Here is a 16,663-nt window from a genome sequence, read left to right on the forward strand (position 1 = left end):
AGTAAGGTTGAGGCAAACAAACCACTTAGTTGGGTTTAGGGGAAAGAGCATGCTTGAAGAGAGACAAACGAGTCACATGACTGACGACATGTGACAAAGAGTCATTGTTAACTTTTAGTTTTGCATACGACACAAACAACGGAATCCTGGACAAAAGTACTGTGTTTGTTTGAACTACCTATAAAAGCATCACAATTCACAGAAAGATAGGTATTCACTTTCATTCCCGCATATAGCGTTTATCAGAAGTTTATATGCATTAATAAATGGTCTGTAACACAAAATAATGTAGCGGTAAGCCGGTATGAGGCCGGTTTTAACTGTCAATTATTATACTTGTCAACAATTATAATTTCTTGTTACAAACCAATTAATACATAAATGTATCAATACATTATTGAACACGTATATCTGCTTACAACTACATTATGTGATAAAAAAAAAAGTTTTGTGTTTATATGCTGCTTGCAAATGCAAAATACAGGGTTTTAAAGGGTTTTTCCTCATCTGAAAATGTTCATATATTAATATTTAATTTTGCCAAAAGATTCCTTTCAACCGCGACTATAATGAACAATAATAGTTATATTTGTAAGTTTATGTCAGTTGATCTTACCTTTTTGTGATATTGATTTTAAATATGAATAAAGACATGAACATTGTAAGGTGAATTGTTTATTTATTTATTGATTACATTCACATTGGAAGACAGTACAGTAGTCATTTACCACAAACACAATACACACCTTCAGCAGTCATCAAATGAACCCACTGAGATGATATAAATAAATACACCATGTTTAGTACGTTCATGAGACGGAGCGGCCCTCTCTGTGGCTGCTCTGGTAGCTGCCGGGGTCCACGGAGTCCGGCCTGTGAGGGCTCGGGCCCAGGTACTGTTCGAACTCGCTGCGGTCCAGATCGTACAGCATGTCCAGCTGGGCCTGTTCCAGGTAGAACTCAAAGGAGGGCCCGGGGCCCAGCAGGCCCCCGTAGACCCTGCTGGACTCCCCCTGGTCCACATGGGGCCCTGCAGCGTTGGAGTAGCCGTGCTGCATGCGCCCGTGCTGACTGCCGAAATACACCTGGGGCTCTGCAGGGTACGCAGGAGGGTTTGGGTACACCACGTGCTTGTTTGATAAGACCCCCGCTGCTGCTGCTGCTGCTGTGTCTGGAAACACTTGAGTTTGTTGGTAGCTGCTGCGCAAAGGGGCGAAGTTAGCCGGGGAGTTGGTGAAAGCAATGCCGCTTGGGTAGGATTGCTGCTGGTTCTGGAGCAGGTAGGTGAGGTTGAAAGGCACGGGGAAGCCGGAGCTGCAGAGCGAGGAGTGATACACCTCCGCTCCCTGGGGTTTGGCGCTCTTCTTCAGCTGCCTCCTCCTGCGAGGCCGGTACTTGTAGTTGGGGTAGTCGATGGTGTGCTGGACTCTCAGGCGCTCTGCTTCCTGCATGTATGGACGCTTCTCAACCAGAGACATGGCCTTCCAAGTTTTTCCTGCAGGAACACATAGGGTTAATGACCTGCATCCTCATTGTTTTAGCAAAACTGACTTACATGTGAAATGCAAATCAACATTTTATGATACTGAGCTCTTATAAGACCCATTTAAAGCAATATTTTAGTGGGTTTCCCCAAAAAAGAACCATAAACATTAAACATTTCCAATATTTTTTCACTTTAACCACTGTGCTTATCAATCACATTCTCCCACTTCATGTCTTACCTAGTATTTTGCTCAGGTCCGTGTTCTCCAGGTCTGGGTTGAGCTGCGCCAGCCGCCTGCGCTCCTCTTTGGTCCAGATGATGAAGGCGTTCAGGGGCCTCCTGACTCTCTGCGGCGTGGACGCGCACTTGGCCTCGGGGCTGGCGCAGCTGGAGTCCGAGTTCACGGACAGCGGGCTGGAGGGCAGTGAACTCGGGGAGCGCACCTCGGTCATCTGCTCCCCGTCCACGGAGCCCGAGTCCTCGCCCTCGAACATGGCGTTGTTTGCGCAAGGCTGGAAAGCAGCGGGGTCGTGTCCGAAGTGCATGTTTACAGATGGTGATGATGTTGTGCTTCTGCTGCGGGCCGCTGTCATCCTCCTGGTGATGCACCGTGACGGATATATGTGGGCGCTCCACCAATAGGAGGCCTGGAGGAGTGGATTTAAGGTGTGAATTCCAGGTGTTTTCTCGGGTCGGTGATAGGCCTATCTGACGCCCCCATCAACCACGCCACGAAACGTAAGATGGGCAATACTAGTAATAGTAATACAGCTTAATGTGGCTTTCATGTAACAAAAGGGCAACATGCAAGGCTGGAATTCATCTAAAAGAGCCACGAACCAATCAGGCTTATCCATTTAAGATAAGATAAGTGTTGAACCCGATCACATCGTTTTCACTCTTTATGAGACACATGCATGGGAAATAAAGCAAGTCATAAAGTAAACTGATAAAAAGTAAAATAATGACTTCAAATAAAGCTGTGTAAAAGACTGGTATTAGGTTTATTTCATCCTTCTTGAATCACCAATAATCCATATGTTTGATTGCTCCTATCTGTACATTAAGAGTCGATGACACGTGGGTCTTGCCTTATAATTTGAGAAACATAGATATGCCCCTTGATTAATTTATTAAATCCATATTAGTGGGAAATCCAATGACACCTCATGCCTATCGGAGAGAAGTGGAATCTAATCAATAGTTCTGGAAGGCAGCAGGTATTGATAGGTGAACATCAAAGTGTCCAGGAGGCAGCGCTGGTTACTAATTACATTGCGGCTCTCAGCTCTTATCGGCCATCCACTGTCTCTATCAAAGTACATTTTACAGGACTGAAACACACATGATCAAGGAGTGTTTATTACACGATTACGGCTGGCAAATATTTGCTCGACACGACATCTGATAGGGTGTGTACAAAGAAACGTGATGAGCTCACATTTAGGACTTCAGAACCCGGAAATAACTGCATTTACTGTCTGACATTTATTCATTTAAATTAATAGACTGAGTGACTTCCCCCCAGAGAAGCGTTAGCACTGAATCAAAGAGATGAAGTGTATTGAAATCAGTCAAAACTTCAGCAGAGATTCAGACTCACAGAAACTACAGGATGGCTGCAGCTTTTCCACTTTCAGCATTTCACTTATATACCTGCTACAATTATTTGGTCGGTTTAGCACAATTTATATGATATTTAAAAATAATTCAGCTCAAAATGGCAAAATCCAAACTTTACATGATCTTATCTATATAATATATACAAGCAGAATCGTATATTAATCATTTTTTAATGCACCCACTTGTTGGGAATTAATTATATCATAGGACTATTTTAGTTCTAATTTGAAAATAATGTCATGTAGTGCAAAAATATCGGAATAAACAATTTTCCAAGCACTATAAACACACATGAATGGTCCATAATGACACAAAGCATGACATAAGGATGAAGTGGCATTAAGTCACTATTGAGTACAAATAGTACAATGACGTTACCGAAGAAGCACTGAACAGAATATTATAGGAATATTTGCTATAAAAACATGCACAAATTAATAATGATAATGATGTGCATCCCACAAACTCTTCAAGCGTGTGGTCCCTCTTTGACATAATAAGATGGCATTACAGGTGCTCGCTTCCTCTGCGGTTTCAATGAATATCTGTCTTGGAGACCGTTGACTGACATCAGACAATAGACGACGTTATGGTGACAGCGGCGACCTTACATCTGCAATACACGGTCCCGCAGTAACACCGGCACCTGCGTGGCTTTGTCCCGGCAGACGAGCCACTTAAGCGGCCTCTTGACATTGTAAATCATGTGTGTATTATGGTGGAGAGCAGAGAGCTTAATACACAAGGAAAAGCAGGACTGGTTTGGTCATTTTCTTTGCTGGAGAAAACATCCAAGTCTGCACTTTAAAGGCTGTACTGTTAAATAATGAACCATAAATGTATGCCAACTTTTATATGATGAGCATTTTCCAGTTATGAGCATACTGGACTCTGCATATGAAGTAAATCAGACCTAGTGGAGCTTAATATCTTAATAAAAAGACCCGATCAATACTGTGATATTGGCACATTTAATACCAGAAGTGTCCCTTTGACAACTGGACTTAAATGTTGTGGCACGTGGCTTTGAGAGGAAGATAACGTTAAAAAAAAATCAATACAAACGTAAGAAATATACATTTTTAAGGTACATTCATTCATTTGAATAAACCACGGTTGTGTTTAGTTTGTGTGTGTGTGTGTGCGTGTGTGTGTGTGTGTGTGTGTGTGTGTGTGTGTGTGTGTGTGTGTGGTGGAGGGGGAGGGGGGCTCGTTTTCTTCACCGCGTGTTAGAATTAGAGGTAGAATCCACATCCGGGGTGCTGCACGCTCCAACTCGCTGTGAAAAGCACTAATGGATTTAATCAATTAGCTTGAACGACTCAGCGTGAATACAATAACGTTAGTTTCGGCTGAGCCTTTCCGTGAATTGAGTCGGCTAAATATTAGACAATGTTTTGAAATAATATGTTGATTCAAAGTTTATGATGTCATCGATTTATTTCGTGCATTCATTCACCAGCAGGACGTTTATTTCACGTTATTTGGCTGTATGGTGAATTCAGGGTTATTGGGTATTTGGTCAAATTGAATAACGAGTGATTACCCGTAAATTACATACGGGTAATCAAAATTGCACGTCTTCAGTGGTGCGACGTCACGTAAGTGGGAGGGGCAAACATTAAACAGGAAGTTTACTCTGCAAAACATGAGGTGAGGAAAATTACATTTCATAAGGTCATACAATTGACAAAGCAAATTCCACAAAGCTGTGCTGGAAACATAAATGTGATGTACTAAAAAGTGAAATAGTGAAATAAATATGCTTAAATGAGCCTAAATCAATGATAAGAGGTTCTGTCCCAATCAACCCAATGTTTAAAAAAAGAGGTTTTGGGTCATGATATAACCTCTTTTCCTCTTCAAATGGATAACATCTCCAGTACTACACAAAAGCAACATGTTGGGCACATCATTTAATTGCAAGAAAGCTGTTTAAAACAAATTAAAAAACAGTCCCAATAATCCGTAATTCCTCTTATTAAAATAAGTCATTGGCTCTTTATTCTGGCCCTGTTGATGAATCCTAATCTATAAGGTGACAGTAGGGTATCATTGCATTGTCTCAGAGCCAAACAAGCAGAATGGACACAATGCTTTCTGAATAGGGATTGTTCTGAGTGGCTTTCTGATCACAATGCACCATTGTATTGGACAGAACTCATATATGGGACACTCCTCTCCTTCACTTTGGATCAGTGATGGCCAAGCGGGCACAGGTAGAGCTGAAGACCTGCAAGAGTAACAGACAGTGAGCAGGATTTACAAAGAAGGGCCCTCGTGGATTCTCTGGATGAAGCTTGGGGTTGGATGCTGGCTGGATTTGGAGCACTTATTCATGTCTGATAGGATTTCTAGACGAAAAGGATGCTTTCATGACCACATTTCCTCGGTGCGGACTAAAGCTTTTTTTTTGTCAATGAAGATGCCACGACAGCTGCTGCACTCTTGACTCTCCTCTCTTTTCATGGATCTGTGAGGATTTGCTGACCTGAAGTCATCCATCCAAAGAAGAAACCACCAGGAGTGTAAAGCAGGAGGCCTGTGTCTCGACCTCCGGTAATGAAGCACTGTATTCCTAACCGTCCCCAGTGCCATCCCACCGACTTTCCTTACAGTGGTTCATTCATGAAGCGCCGAATTGTTTCATCGCTGGAGGGTGTGAAGGGGATATATGACCATGATCTTCGAGCGAGGGACTGTATTGCATTGCGTTGTATTGTATGGGCACAGCAGGCCAGCATCAAGATACACTCTGACAAGACTCAGACACCATTCTATGCAGTGGCGTGTGCCCCCCCCCCGCCCCCCTTTCCCTCCCCCGCTACCACCTCCACCTCTTAATCACGTGTTTGAGCAGATTCAACAGTAGACTAAGGGCTGGGGTCCTGAGTGCTAGCCTCCACACTCCCCGTGTAAACAGCGCCCTGCCCGGCCCTACGTCAGGCCAGCTGAGAGGATTACATGCCCCCCCTGGTGTAGACAGGCTTAATGTAGCCTCATTAGCAGAACACAATGACGCCCCCACCTCTGAGCAGAGATAACAGGCCGGGCTCAGCCAGACTTCAAACACACCCTCGGACCTACCAGGTGTAGCAATGTGCAGGGTGCAAAGCCAAAAGAGCAAACCTGAGTACTGGGGATTTACACATTTGCACTGGTTTTATCCAGCTCACATCCTCCACCACTCATCAATATTTACTATTTCTGGTGTCTCACAATGTGAGGATTTACTGCTTTTCTTTGGTTCAGGTCTTTGTAAATTCATTATATTTGTGTTTTGGACTGTGCTTCGGATAAAACCAGCAATTTTAAGATGTCACTTTTTTAATTTTTTTATATTCAAAAGCTCAAACAAGCTATCGTCAAATATTGCTACAACATAAGGATCATTATTAAATGAAGAAGTGAGATAAATAGGAGGTAAGTTATTTTAAAAAAACTGAGAAATAAGAAAATTAGATTAACTGCCAGTTATTTAAAACACATTAAACACAAACACTAAAAAAGGACTAATTAATAATCAAAATAATTATAAGTTGCAGTCCACAACATAAAACAAATCTAATTAAGAATTATAAGTGATTATTTAGTCGTTTAATTATAATGCGCACTTACTGTTGGAAGTAGAATTTGGATTAATTCAAGAAAACATCCATACAATCTTCAGTCTGGCTCTTCCACTGGTCACACTGGCCTCTAATTGTATTGCATTTGTCTATCATGCAGACTGGCTAATGAGGCAAAGCTCCACTCGTGCTGAAAAAAGTGCCTTTCTTTGTAAATTAGGAATTGTATTCTACTGATAAGAGTCTTATCTGAGGAATTGAATGAGTCTTCCAGTTCTTTTATCGTCCAGACAGCCGAGATTTGGATGTTTCTGGCTTTGTGCCACAGCAGGCCGTTTATTATATATTATATCATATATTTATATACATGTTTCTGGACACAAACTTCCCCTCCAGTAATTGTGTAACTCTGACCTTGATGCAGCAACACGCAGGCCAATGTGTCTCTCCTCTGCAGACAGAAGAAAGACGGCTGCATTTAGCTGTAATTAGCCCTCATTATTAACTGGAACTAGACCTGTGAGACACCGTGATTTCTGTGTCTGTCTTAAACGGCTCACTCACGGCAGCAGATAACCAAAACGATCTGGTCTGCTCGGCTCCAGTAATGCTTGAATGTTTAATTAAATAGTGTGAACTGGTTAGACTCAGACATTAGATTATTTGCAGAAGAAACCAGAGCCCTAAAACAGACTAACAAATCTTTTTAGCCAAAGTGAATGGTCGTTTTCTGTGTAATTGATGGAGAAAACACTTGATTGGATTGCTCTATTCTTTTAGGCAAGCTCTCTGCAGCCACACGTTCACAGACTTGGTGTCCGTGCTCGCTCTTTTTCTCTCTTTTGCTCGTCTGAGACTTGATACAAATTCAAAAGGATCTGCTGCTTTGAAGATAAGCGCTGTAGTTCTGCCATAAACAATGATTGTGCTGTTTCTTTCCTGTGGCGTGATTTATTTAAAGTATTATGCTGTAAGGATTTGGGCTGGTTTTCCTGGCAGGGCCGGCTGTGTACGTATCCACTACTTGTGTAGTTCATTGGATACTTGAGATTCAGGAAAACACTCAGGGAACCACGAGCAAAGTCACCAAAGTGTAACCTTTGTCTCTTATGGTAACACATTATGACAAATACACTAAGAACCCCCCATAAAATGCTTCATTTGTATTATTTTATTAAATAAAACTTCATGAAATTAATTATATTTAACTCAGTTTGGTGAATCATATTTTCTTGTCACTTTATTTGTGTTCTTATAATAATAATTGAGACCTGCCTACCAGTAACTAACAAGGCAGAGGGGACTTTGTATAGAAACACAATGCTTGTGTTGCACACACACACACACACACACACACACACACACACACACACACACACACACACACACAATATACACACACATATACACACAAACATATGCTTCCTTTGATAAAGTGTTTTTAAACCAGCAGAAACTCTATGTCCGCGCTCCTTAAGACAATATCTGCGTAAAATACCAAGTTATTTATAGCGAGTGTGCCATTTTGACTTAAAAAAATAAACATTAGCGTAATGGAGAGTTCAAACACAAGAGAACAATTATACAGCCCAAACCTCTGAGAGTATATTCTGGTACATGTGTTAGTGGGTGTTAAGTGCCATAACGTGTTGATTGCAATATCTCAAAATCTTAATGAGATTCTGCTTTATAATAACATGACTTTCATTTTTGAATCTCAGCACTGAACAAGACAACAAAAATTACTTGAAATATGTAAACTCAGTGGAAGTGTGGATTTGGGGAAAGTGGGTGACACATATCAAATCAAGAGTCACAGTAATTCCCTTAGATATCAAAGCATGAACATTTTTTCAATGGCACTTTTATATCGGAGGCTTAACGGGGGCAAAGTTGTATGTATGTGTTTGCCTGTGATTGTACTCCAAGAGGATGGAGAGGGATCTTTTGAACGTCCACACCAGGATACAGCTGCCTATGACTAATTTAAAACTCCCCTTCTACGGCTTAGGCAATCCATTTCACAAGTAGCACACATCACCAGGCATCTGTTTCCTGTTTTCATTCTTTGAGTTATCTTATTTTCCTTATTTCCCCCTCACCTGTTACAGTTCACGTTCCTTCCATCATGCTGCACGGGCCAGTTGTGCTTTGACACGAGGCCGTCAGGCGTCAGCCACTCAAGCTCAAAGAAACACTCATGAATGTGGAACAAACCATGTCATAAATATACTGTTTTAAAACACAGGACACCAAAAATGTCTTCACCAAAATATTTGAAAATGTAGTTTAAGATCAAATGTAATGACAACACTTTTAAAACAGTTTTCCCAGATTTTATTATAAAATGGAAACATCTTTCAACATCCACAAATCAGTATTTTTTCTTATTTCTGCCATGAGATACTGTACACAATTATTTATTTTACATCTCCTCACGCCTATGAGCTGTAATATTTCAGGAGTTTCTCATCAGTTGGTTTCAGGATCTTCTTCTCTGGCATGTTAACGACCCAGCCTGGAGCGAGGCCAAAGAAGATCTGTCGAACATCCTTCCTCATGGAGAGCATGTGATACAGTTCATCCTTTGAAATGTCTGGCAAAATATATCCATACTTCTGGGCCAGGGCAAGCCGGGCCTGCTGGATTTTCTCTGGGTCTGACAAGTAACCCCGGTTTTCAGCATCTGTGTAATACGGGACCATATCCTCGCCTGGTAACATTCGCCTTGGAATGGGCTGCCCACGCAAGAAGAACGGGACGGGCTTGATGAGAATCCCTGCAAAGAAAAAAAAAGAGATTGTATTTATTATCTAAAATACACAAGATGAACATTAAAACGTCAGTGAGGGTATTAGACTGATCCGTCATTAGTTACCAAGACTTATAGGATCATAGAAGCCAGTCGTGATGACCCCTCCGTTCCTCTCAATAGCAGCTATAACTCCTTCAGAAGCTCTCTGAACCTCAATGTTGATTTTTGCAGCAAAAATGTCGGCACCCTGGAACAGAGAAAACACATGAAAAGAGGAACTTCTGACAGGGCGGTGTGAAAAAAAAACAGAGGTCAAAAACAGCGTCTTGATCTGTTGACAACATTGTTATGTGGTGCCACCTGCTGGCACAAGATGATGGAAGAGCCTCAGAGGGACCTGTTGGTCTGCCTCCTCAATCCCCGGTTTAATTGTTCAGCATTTCAAAACTTGGGACTTGGAACCTTTTAAAACATACATTGCCATGTTTGTATGTCCACATTCTTATGATATGGCTCAGTGAGCAGAGGAAACAAAACCAGAGTGTCTAGACTGTGATGAAGTCTTAGGTATTTGCCTTGCAGTGATTCTTACAGCACCAATGAACTCTGCTGGTGATATATAGAAAATACTGTACGTTTCTACAAATATTGCCACGTTGTATTTTTCTCTGACATGTATTTTACTGCAGCTACGGTTGGCATGGTAGTACAGAGTGGTGGAGGTTTTTAGAGCCAGGCAAAACATGTAAATCCATTTCTCAAGCTTCTAATAATTGATCATGAAGTAATGTATGAATATATCTTCCAATCTTCTTCAACGACGTATCCAGCAGGTCCCCTACATTTTGTAGTCAAACATTAAGCCTTTAGAATATAATATGGAAACATTTATTTCCTTTGACAAAAATGACTGCATCCCTCTTTAGCCAAAATATAAACTAAATGATTTCTCTAATATTGTTTCTCCCATTTACACAGGAATGCAAATAGCAGTTACACCTTTTTTAACTCGTTTCATTGATGCTATGGGTCATATTTAAATACACTTGCCACTTTCCCATTACACTTTCACATACACCTACTGTACACTCTTTATAGTACCGTTATCTGTTTGCATGTGCGGTTTATTTTTCATATTGTACATTTAATATATGTTTCTATTTTTTACTGTGTTGATTGTCGTTGTTTGTCTAATGTGTGCACCACCAAGACAAATTCCTCGTATGTGTAACACACCTAGCAAATAAATGGTTCTGATTCTGGGTCCAAAAACAAGTCCGTAATCAACAGCATGCTTTAAGCATACCTCATCAACGAGTTGGACTCCATAGTCCCTCTTCAGAGGCTGGACTGTCACTCCTCGGGCATTGACCAGCTGGGTCAGGTCTATGGGCTGGGTCGGGTCCACTCGTCCCAGATCAATCAGGTACTGCAGTCGTTTCAGTGACAGAGGCTGGTACTGCGGCCGCCGACTGAGGAGGAGAACACAGACACTGGTCTCAATGGTGTGAAAGCCATTCTGATCTGGCACTCAGTTTAGCAAAATATTCAATAAAAAAATGATTTGTGCAAAAACTACGCCGACTGAATTATTGACCAAGCAACAGCGGGGGGAAAAAATCTTTTGGGAAGGCACAATAATAATTTATTCCAACGTATGTGAATCAACGTGTAGGATTTAGTGACATGAATAGTTTCACCACCAGATATTGTGACAAATACAAATTAAAAAATGTATAAGACTGCAACTTAATGTGATTTATTTAGTTGTAAATGCTTGGAAGGTGCATGCTATTTTGCATTTAACAGGGAATCATAAAGGCTATTTGCTGCTTGCATTTTAATAACAACGTGTAATGTATTGTTTGTATAACTTATAGCAGAGACTGCATTTTAGTTCCAAGAGGTGGAGAACTAGGTGACGATGTTTTTACCTGTGTCCTTCATTGTAGCCATATTTAGGGATCGCGAGATAAAACGGATTCTGACCCCCTTCAAACCCCAGCCGAGGCCGGGTGCCTTTCTGCCGCTCTCCTTTGTGTCCTCGGCCGCTTCTGTTGCCACCATGTTGTCCTCTGCCCCGCCGCGTCTCCTGCCATTACAGAACATTAAGCACGTTTATTTTGTATGTATCACTATCAAAACAACAGACAGAAATGGCATCGTTTGTCTCCACTGGCCAACATAACGTGCTAACTAAGCTAGCTAGCTATGCCAGCTGGAGTGAGCAAAGTATATCTTTAATAAAGATGTCACAATAAAACTTACCGGCTTTCTGGCTCCGGGTTCAGGCCGCAAGTTTGCTAAAGTTATCCGGGGAAGATTCTGCAAAACACTCAACGCTTTACTGCCAGGTTCTTTGGGGAAAGACATGTTTCTGACGCTCACATGTCACTGACAAACCCAAGGACATGGAGGTCACGTGATCGAGGTGAGCGGAAGCACTTCTTCTTAGCTCAGGTTTCAAAATAAAAGCATGACCACCATCAAAATGTACTATAAGTTGTTGAGTTGTGATGCGTTATTGGTGATTGTCATTACATATGATTGTCGTTAAGGTCAACTAAGTAAATGTAATAACCGTTTTAACGTTTAAGCGGAAAACAGAATTAAAAACTTAAAAAAACACGTGGCCTTTTGAATCTGTGTCAAAAGTCACGAGAAATATGCTACAATAATGTATATATCTAGTATATATTTTGTAATGTAGCACTTTGTTGTTGCATTATCTGTGTTTCAGCGGTGTCGAAGTGAGCCTTGCTGTTTCGCCGTTATTAAAGTAGCGGTTAATGACATTTCAACGAACCAATCGGTGCTCTGCATCAGTGGAAAACCTCTGGCGACAGCCAATCACATAGACGAGGGGCGGGGCTACAAACCGTGTCAGTTCAGGTGGCGGATACTGTTATCCGGCAGCGTGTTATTCTTCAACAAAATTCAACTTCTACAAAGAAATCCCCGGCTGCCAGAGGCGAAACGAGGCGGCGGTTCGTTGACCTCCATCTTAGGTCGACATTCGTCTTTTAACCGTTTCGTATTTGACGGCCAGAGTCGGACAAAGATCGACCCAGATTGACAGTGGAGGAGGATATCGGTATTAGCCGACAGTAGCTCACTCGTCCCCACCGGCTGCCTCAGCGCTGTATGTGCGGCAATAACATGTCAGTGCCTTTACCTGCCATCGTGCCTGCTGCCCGGAAAGCTACTGCAGCGGTGAGTCCACCAGACACCACTAGTTCACGTTTATCTCGTTGAAATTAAAGCAAACGCCAATGTAAACCCGATTACCACCCAGCTAGATGTGTAAATAAACTACTGTCTCTACCTCACCTGTGTGTTTTATACAGGTGATTTTTCTGCATGGACTTGGTGATACTGGGTAAGTGACGTGCAGGCAGGTTATTTTTCTTCTCTCCTTTGGTCTGACCTGGTTTATTGTGTCCAATATGACAGACATGGCTGGGCAGAAGGTTTCGCAGGCATCAGGTTGCCACATGTGAAATACATCTGTCCACATGCGTAAGTATTCACAGCAGCTATAACATCACACAGACTGTCCACAAGAACATATAATGCCTGAAAGCATATATTCCATTGTAAAAGACATTGATGGTGCAACATGTGTATGTTCTGTGTAGTTATGCCAAATCTAGATGTGTCTTTTCTTTCTTGACTACAGTCCCACCATGCCTGTTTCTTTGAACATGAGAATGTCCATGCCTTCTTGGTAAGTATCACAGTATTTTAACCTATTTGAGGAGACTACGGTCATCACAAATACAATGAACCCAGCATGTTTTCCCTTCCTGTAAAGGTTTGATATCTATGGGTTGAGCCCGGATGCCAATGAAGATGAGGCCGGTATTAAAAGAGCGTCGGACAACAGTACGTCTTTTACATTTTGTATTTCAACTCATGATGGAGATGCGCTGCTATTTCTGAGTCGCGTACAGAGCTTGTTTATGTTTGTGACAGTTTTATTTCCTTTTTTAATCTCTCAACAGTTAAGGCCTTGATAGACCAAGAAGTGAAAAATGGAATACCGTCACACAGAATTCTCCTGGGAGGATTTTCACAAGTAAGTTTGAGTTGACTGAAAATGATTGGTTACGTAACATTGTTTTTACAGTGAGTCAGTGTAAGTGTACTTAATGTATTTGAATAACCAAATCCAAAAAGTACAGACACATAAGTGCACTTCTCAAGGCACTCAATTCTCTAACAGATAAATGCATATTAAAAAAACAAGACTTTTACAAAGTCATGCTTAGAATAAATCTGAGGTCAATAACTTTCTCCTTTGAAGTGAAGAAATGACAGTGTAATGATGATACATAATTATGAATAAAACAAAAGAGGATTGCATGATTTGGCGTGAGTGGCGTGTAAGATTCAATCAACAACTTTGGGGGGAAAATGTTTGGAAATTCAGGTGGAGAGTTATATGAGAAGAACATATCACTCAGTAAGATATGAAGCTGCAGCCAGAAGCCGGTTAGCTCTGCATAAAAGTAACAATATATGTAACCAACGTGTAAACGTGACATTTCAACATATTACAGTGGGTCGTGCATCGGACTGTTTCTTGACTCCGAACAAGTTGCCAGTCAACCAGAAGAGACTCCAGGAAGTCACTGTGCTTGGTCAATAAATAGATCTGGTACAAAACCCCTTAATCCTTTCTGTGAAAACCATAAGGTCAACACCAAGAGTAGAACTTGAGAGATTTGTGATTCAACAAATCAGTTGTCAGAATCACTTTGGGCAGGTTCCAGCTCTGCAGCAACACACAGCGATGTACAGTCATCTGTCCCCGAGCGCTCAATTACAAAGCAAATAGACAAAGTTTAAATTAGTTTTAGATCGGAATCTGAAACTACTTCCATTCTTTGCCGCCACGAAGAGGATTCTTTTGTGCTTTTTGTCTCTGTTGATAACAGAGATGGGGAGATATGCGACTAGGATTTATTTTTTGTCTCTTCCAGGGTGGAGCGCTGTCTCTCTACACGGCTTTGACGACTCAGCAGAAGCTAGCTGGAGTCGTCGCTCTGAGCTGCTGGCTTCCTCTCCGCAATTCCTTCCCTCAGGTAGACAAAAAAATATATATAATTCTGATTTTTTTTTTTAGTCTCTTCTGTGGTTCAGAAAATACTAAAACAGAAACTGAAAGAAATTGTTCACCTGAAAGTTCAAAAACGTCTTTGTAGATCCAAACATCTTTTAAGTGTTTAATATAAATATACAATCCCCAATATATACAATACATAAAATGCACCCAATGTTCATTTTATTGTGAACTACTCCTTTAATGGAATTACTGTCAAGTAATATCCTATAGCTAAATCCTAATCTGTCACAACAAGATAATGTGAATAATCCTAATCTCTTCTATTCTCAGGCGTCTGCCAACAGTGTTAACAAGGACATGCATGTCCTGCAATGCCACGGAGATGCCGACCCCCTGGTGCCCTTTGTGTTCGGCAGCCAGACAGCAGAGAAGATGAAAAGCCTCGTCAATCCAGCCAACATCACCTTCAAGTCGTACCGGGGTCTACCTCACAGCTCCTGTCCTGAGGTCAGCGCGGGGAACGTCTCATGTGTGACGCTGGAGCTCCAGTTTCATTGCGTGTTTCATACCTTATTTTTTGTTTTATTCTGTTTCTGTGCAGGAAATGGTGGACGTCAAACGCTTCATCGAGAAGCTGCTTCCTCCCATCACCGACGTATGAACTCTGGAGCAGCCGCTCAACCGCACAGCGCCATCGGAGTCCTCTGGGCTCCACCCCAGCGTGACTCTGTGGACTCCAGGAACCACTGACTTACTTGACAATAATACCACGCTGCTACTTATGAAGCCAGACAGGACTCAGGCTTCATGTTAACCCGGAGAAGCATAACAATAAACACTATTGTATCCTGACCTGGAGCCACACACAACCCCTAAGTGTTAGAGTAACATTAGTTGCTTGATTGTAAAGCTACTGGCCATTGAGACAAGCCATTTCTTACAGGAAACGTATGTATTGGAATAACTAGGGCTACACTTTATGGTTTTAATACCTGCTATCTCACAATAAATGGCCTGTTGTTTAATGCTCTTTTTTATTAATCGAGCCGATGTGTAGTAATGCGAAAACAAGTTATTAGTTGATCAAAAATGACGAAGATTTGTTGCTTCCAGCTTCTGAAATGTTAAGTATTTGCTGATTTATTTTTTCTCTTTCAAGGTCCAGTATGTATGATTTAGGGGGATTGTTTTAGGTTTGAATTATTAGCAGAAACTAAGAATCATTGTGTTTTCGTTGAGCCTTGAGAAGGAGGCCGCCATGTTTCTACCGTGGCCCAGAGCAGACAAACCAAACACGCAGGAGAAGTTTAAGTTGGTTGCGATCACCGCTAAATGTCGCTTTATCCTACAGACTAGACCTTTGAATTATTGTCAATATTATGTTGGGGTTTTGGATTGCTGTTGGACAAAAAAAAAGTACAATTTAAATACATCCACCTGGGCTTTCGTGAGACGTGTTGGGCATTTTTTTGTATCGTATCGTCAACAAAAAAACAACAGAAAAGGACTTAAATAATCAACGATTAATTCTAATGGAATACATCATTTTTTTCAGGCCTAATCTGGAGAACATTACATTAGTTACACATTTTCCAACAAAGATCATATGCAAAAAAAGTCTAAATTTTAAAGCAGCTTAATATGCAATGCACATATGAAGCAAATCATATATATATATATATATATATATATATATATATATTGAACACAACAGCAAAAACAACATACGATTGTGCTTTATTTAATTTGTCAGAATCCAAATAACTATTTCACACAAATCTATTTTTAAATACACAAATATATCAGTGGTCAAGTATTCAGTTTGACCACATTTTGTTTAAATTAAATATAATATGACTAATATCACAGTATTGAAACACAGACGATCTATTTCCAGGTATCAGCTCATCGAGTTGTAAAAACCTGTATCTTTGAGAAGAGCTGAAAGCACCAACATGTGAAGTCACTGTCGCACCGTTCATGTTAGACTCAAGGTGCTCGCGTAGAAGATCTTATTCCAAGGCACTTTCCTTCTTCTTAAGTTACTGTTAAATAAAACCTATTAGACTCTACAAGAACTGGATATGCATTAAGGCCCACAATATACCTAAATACAAATGCAGTGCTCACAGATGCATGCTTTCCCTCATTAAACAAGGTAG

The 16,663-nt window shown here is 41.1% G+C and overlaps 3 protein-coding genes across 3 annotated transcripts; 1 reads left to right on the forward strand and 2 right to left on the reverse strand.

The window, feature by feature from the left end:
- Nucleotides 1-809: 809 nt before the first annotated feature.
- On the reverse strand, nt 810-2,031 carry sox32 (SRY-box transcription factor 32; the record flags this gene model as incomplete). Its single annotated transcript, XM_079234233.1, has 2 exons — nt 810-1,495; nt 1,725-2,031. 2 exons carry the CDS (start codon nt 2,029-2,031, stop codon nt 810-812), a joined length of 993 nt encoding a protein of 330 aa, XP_079090359.1.
- Nucleotides 2,032-9,016: 6,985 nt separating this feature from the next.
- On the reverse strand, nt 9,017-11,806 carry mrpl15 (mitochondrial ribosomal protein L15; the record flags this gene model as incomplete). Its single annotated transcript, XM_079234650.1, has 5 exons — nt 9,017-9,457; nt 9,557-9,680; nt 10,740-10,905; nt 11,368-11,525; nt 11,702-11,806. 5 exons carry the CDS (start codon nt 11,804-11,806, stop codon nt 9,120-9,122), a joined length of 891 nt encoding a protein of 296 aa, XP_079090776.1. The 3' UTR covers nt 9,017-9,119.
- Nucleotides 11,807-12,546: 740 nt separating this feature from the next.
- lypla1 (lysophospholipase 1) lies at nt 12,547-15,924 on the forward strand. The gene is made up of 9 exons (XM_079234106.1): nt 12,547-12,646; nt 12,781-12,812; nt 12,887-12,952; nt 13,113-13,160; nt 13,248-13,318; nt 13,438-13,511; nt 14,419-14,520; nt 14,832-15,008; nt 15,103-15,924. The coding sequence occupies exons 1-9, from the start codon at nt 12,578-12,580 to the stop codon at nt 15,160-15,162; spliced, it is 699 nt and encodes a 232-aa protein (XP_079090232.1). The 5' UTR covers nt 12,547-12,577; the 3' UTR covers nt 15,163-15,924.
- Nucleotides 15,925-16,663: the final 739 nt, after the last annotated feature.

Source organism: Taurulus bubalis (genome assembly GCF_910589615.1).
Source record: "Taurulus bubalis genome assembly, chromosome: 18".
In the NCBI taxonomy this organism is placed as follows: domain Eukaryota; kingdom Metazoa; phylum Chordata; class Actinopteri; order Perciformes; family Cottidae; genus Taurulus; species Taurulus bubalis.

Excerpts from the sequence above, each read along its gene's own strand:
- lypla1 (XM_079234106.1), top strand. The coding sequence starts at position 12,578 with ATGTGCGGCAATAACATGTCAGTGCCTTTACCTGCCATCGTGCCTGCT. Across the intron at positions 13,512-14,418 it reads TCCTGGGAGGATTTTCACAA|GGTGGAGCGCTGTCTCTCTA; the intron begins GTAAGTTTGAGT and ends TGTCTCTTCCAG. Across the intron at positions 14,521-14,831 it reads TCCGCAATTCCTTCCCTCAG|GCGTCTGCCAACAGTGTTAA; the intron begins GTAGACAAAAAA and ends TTCTATTCTCAG.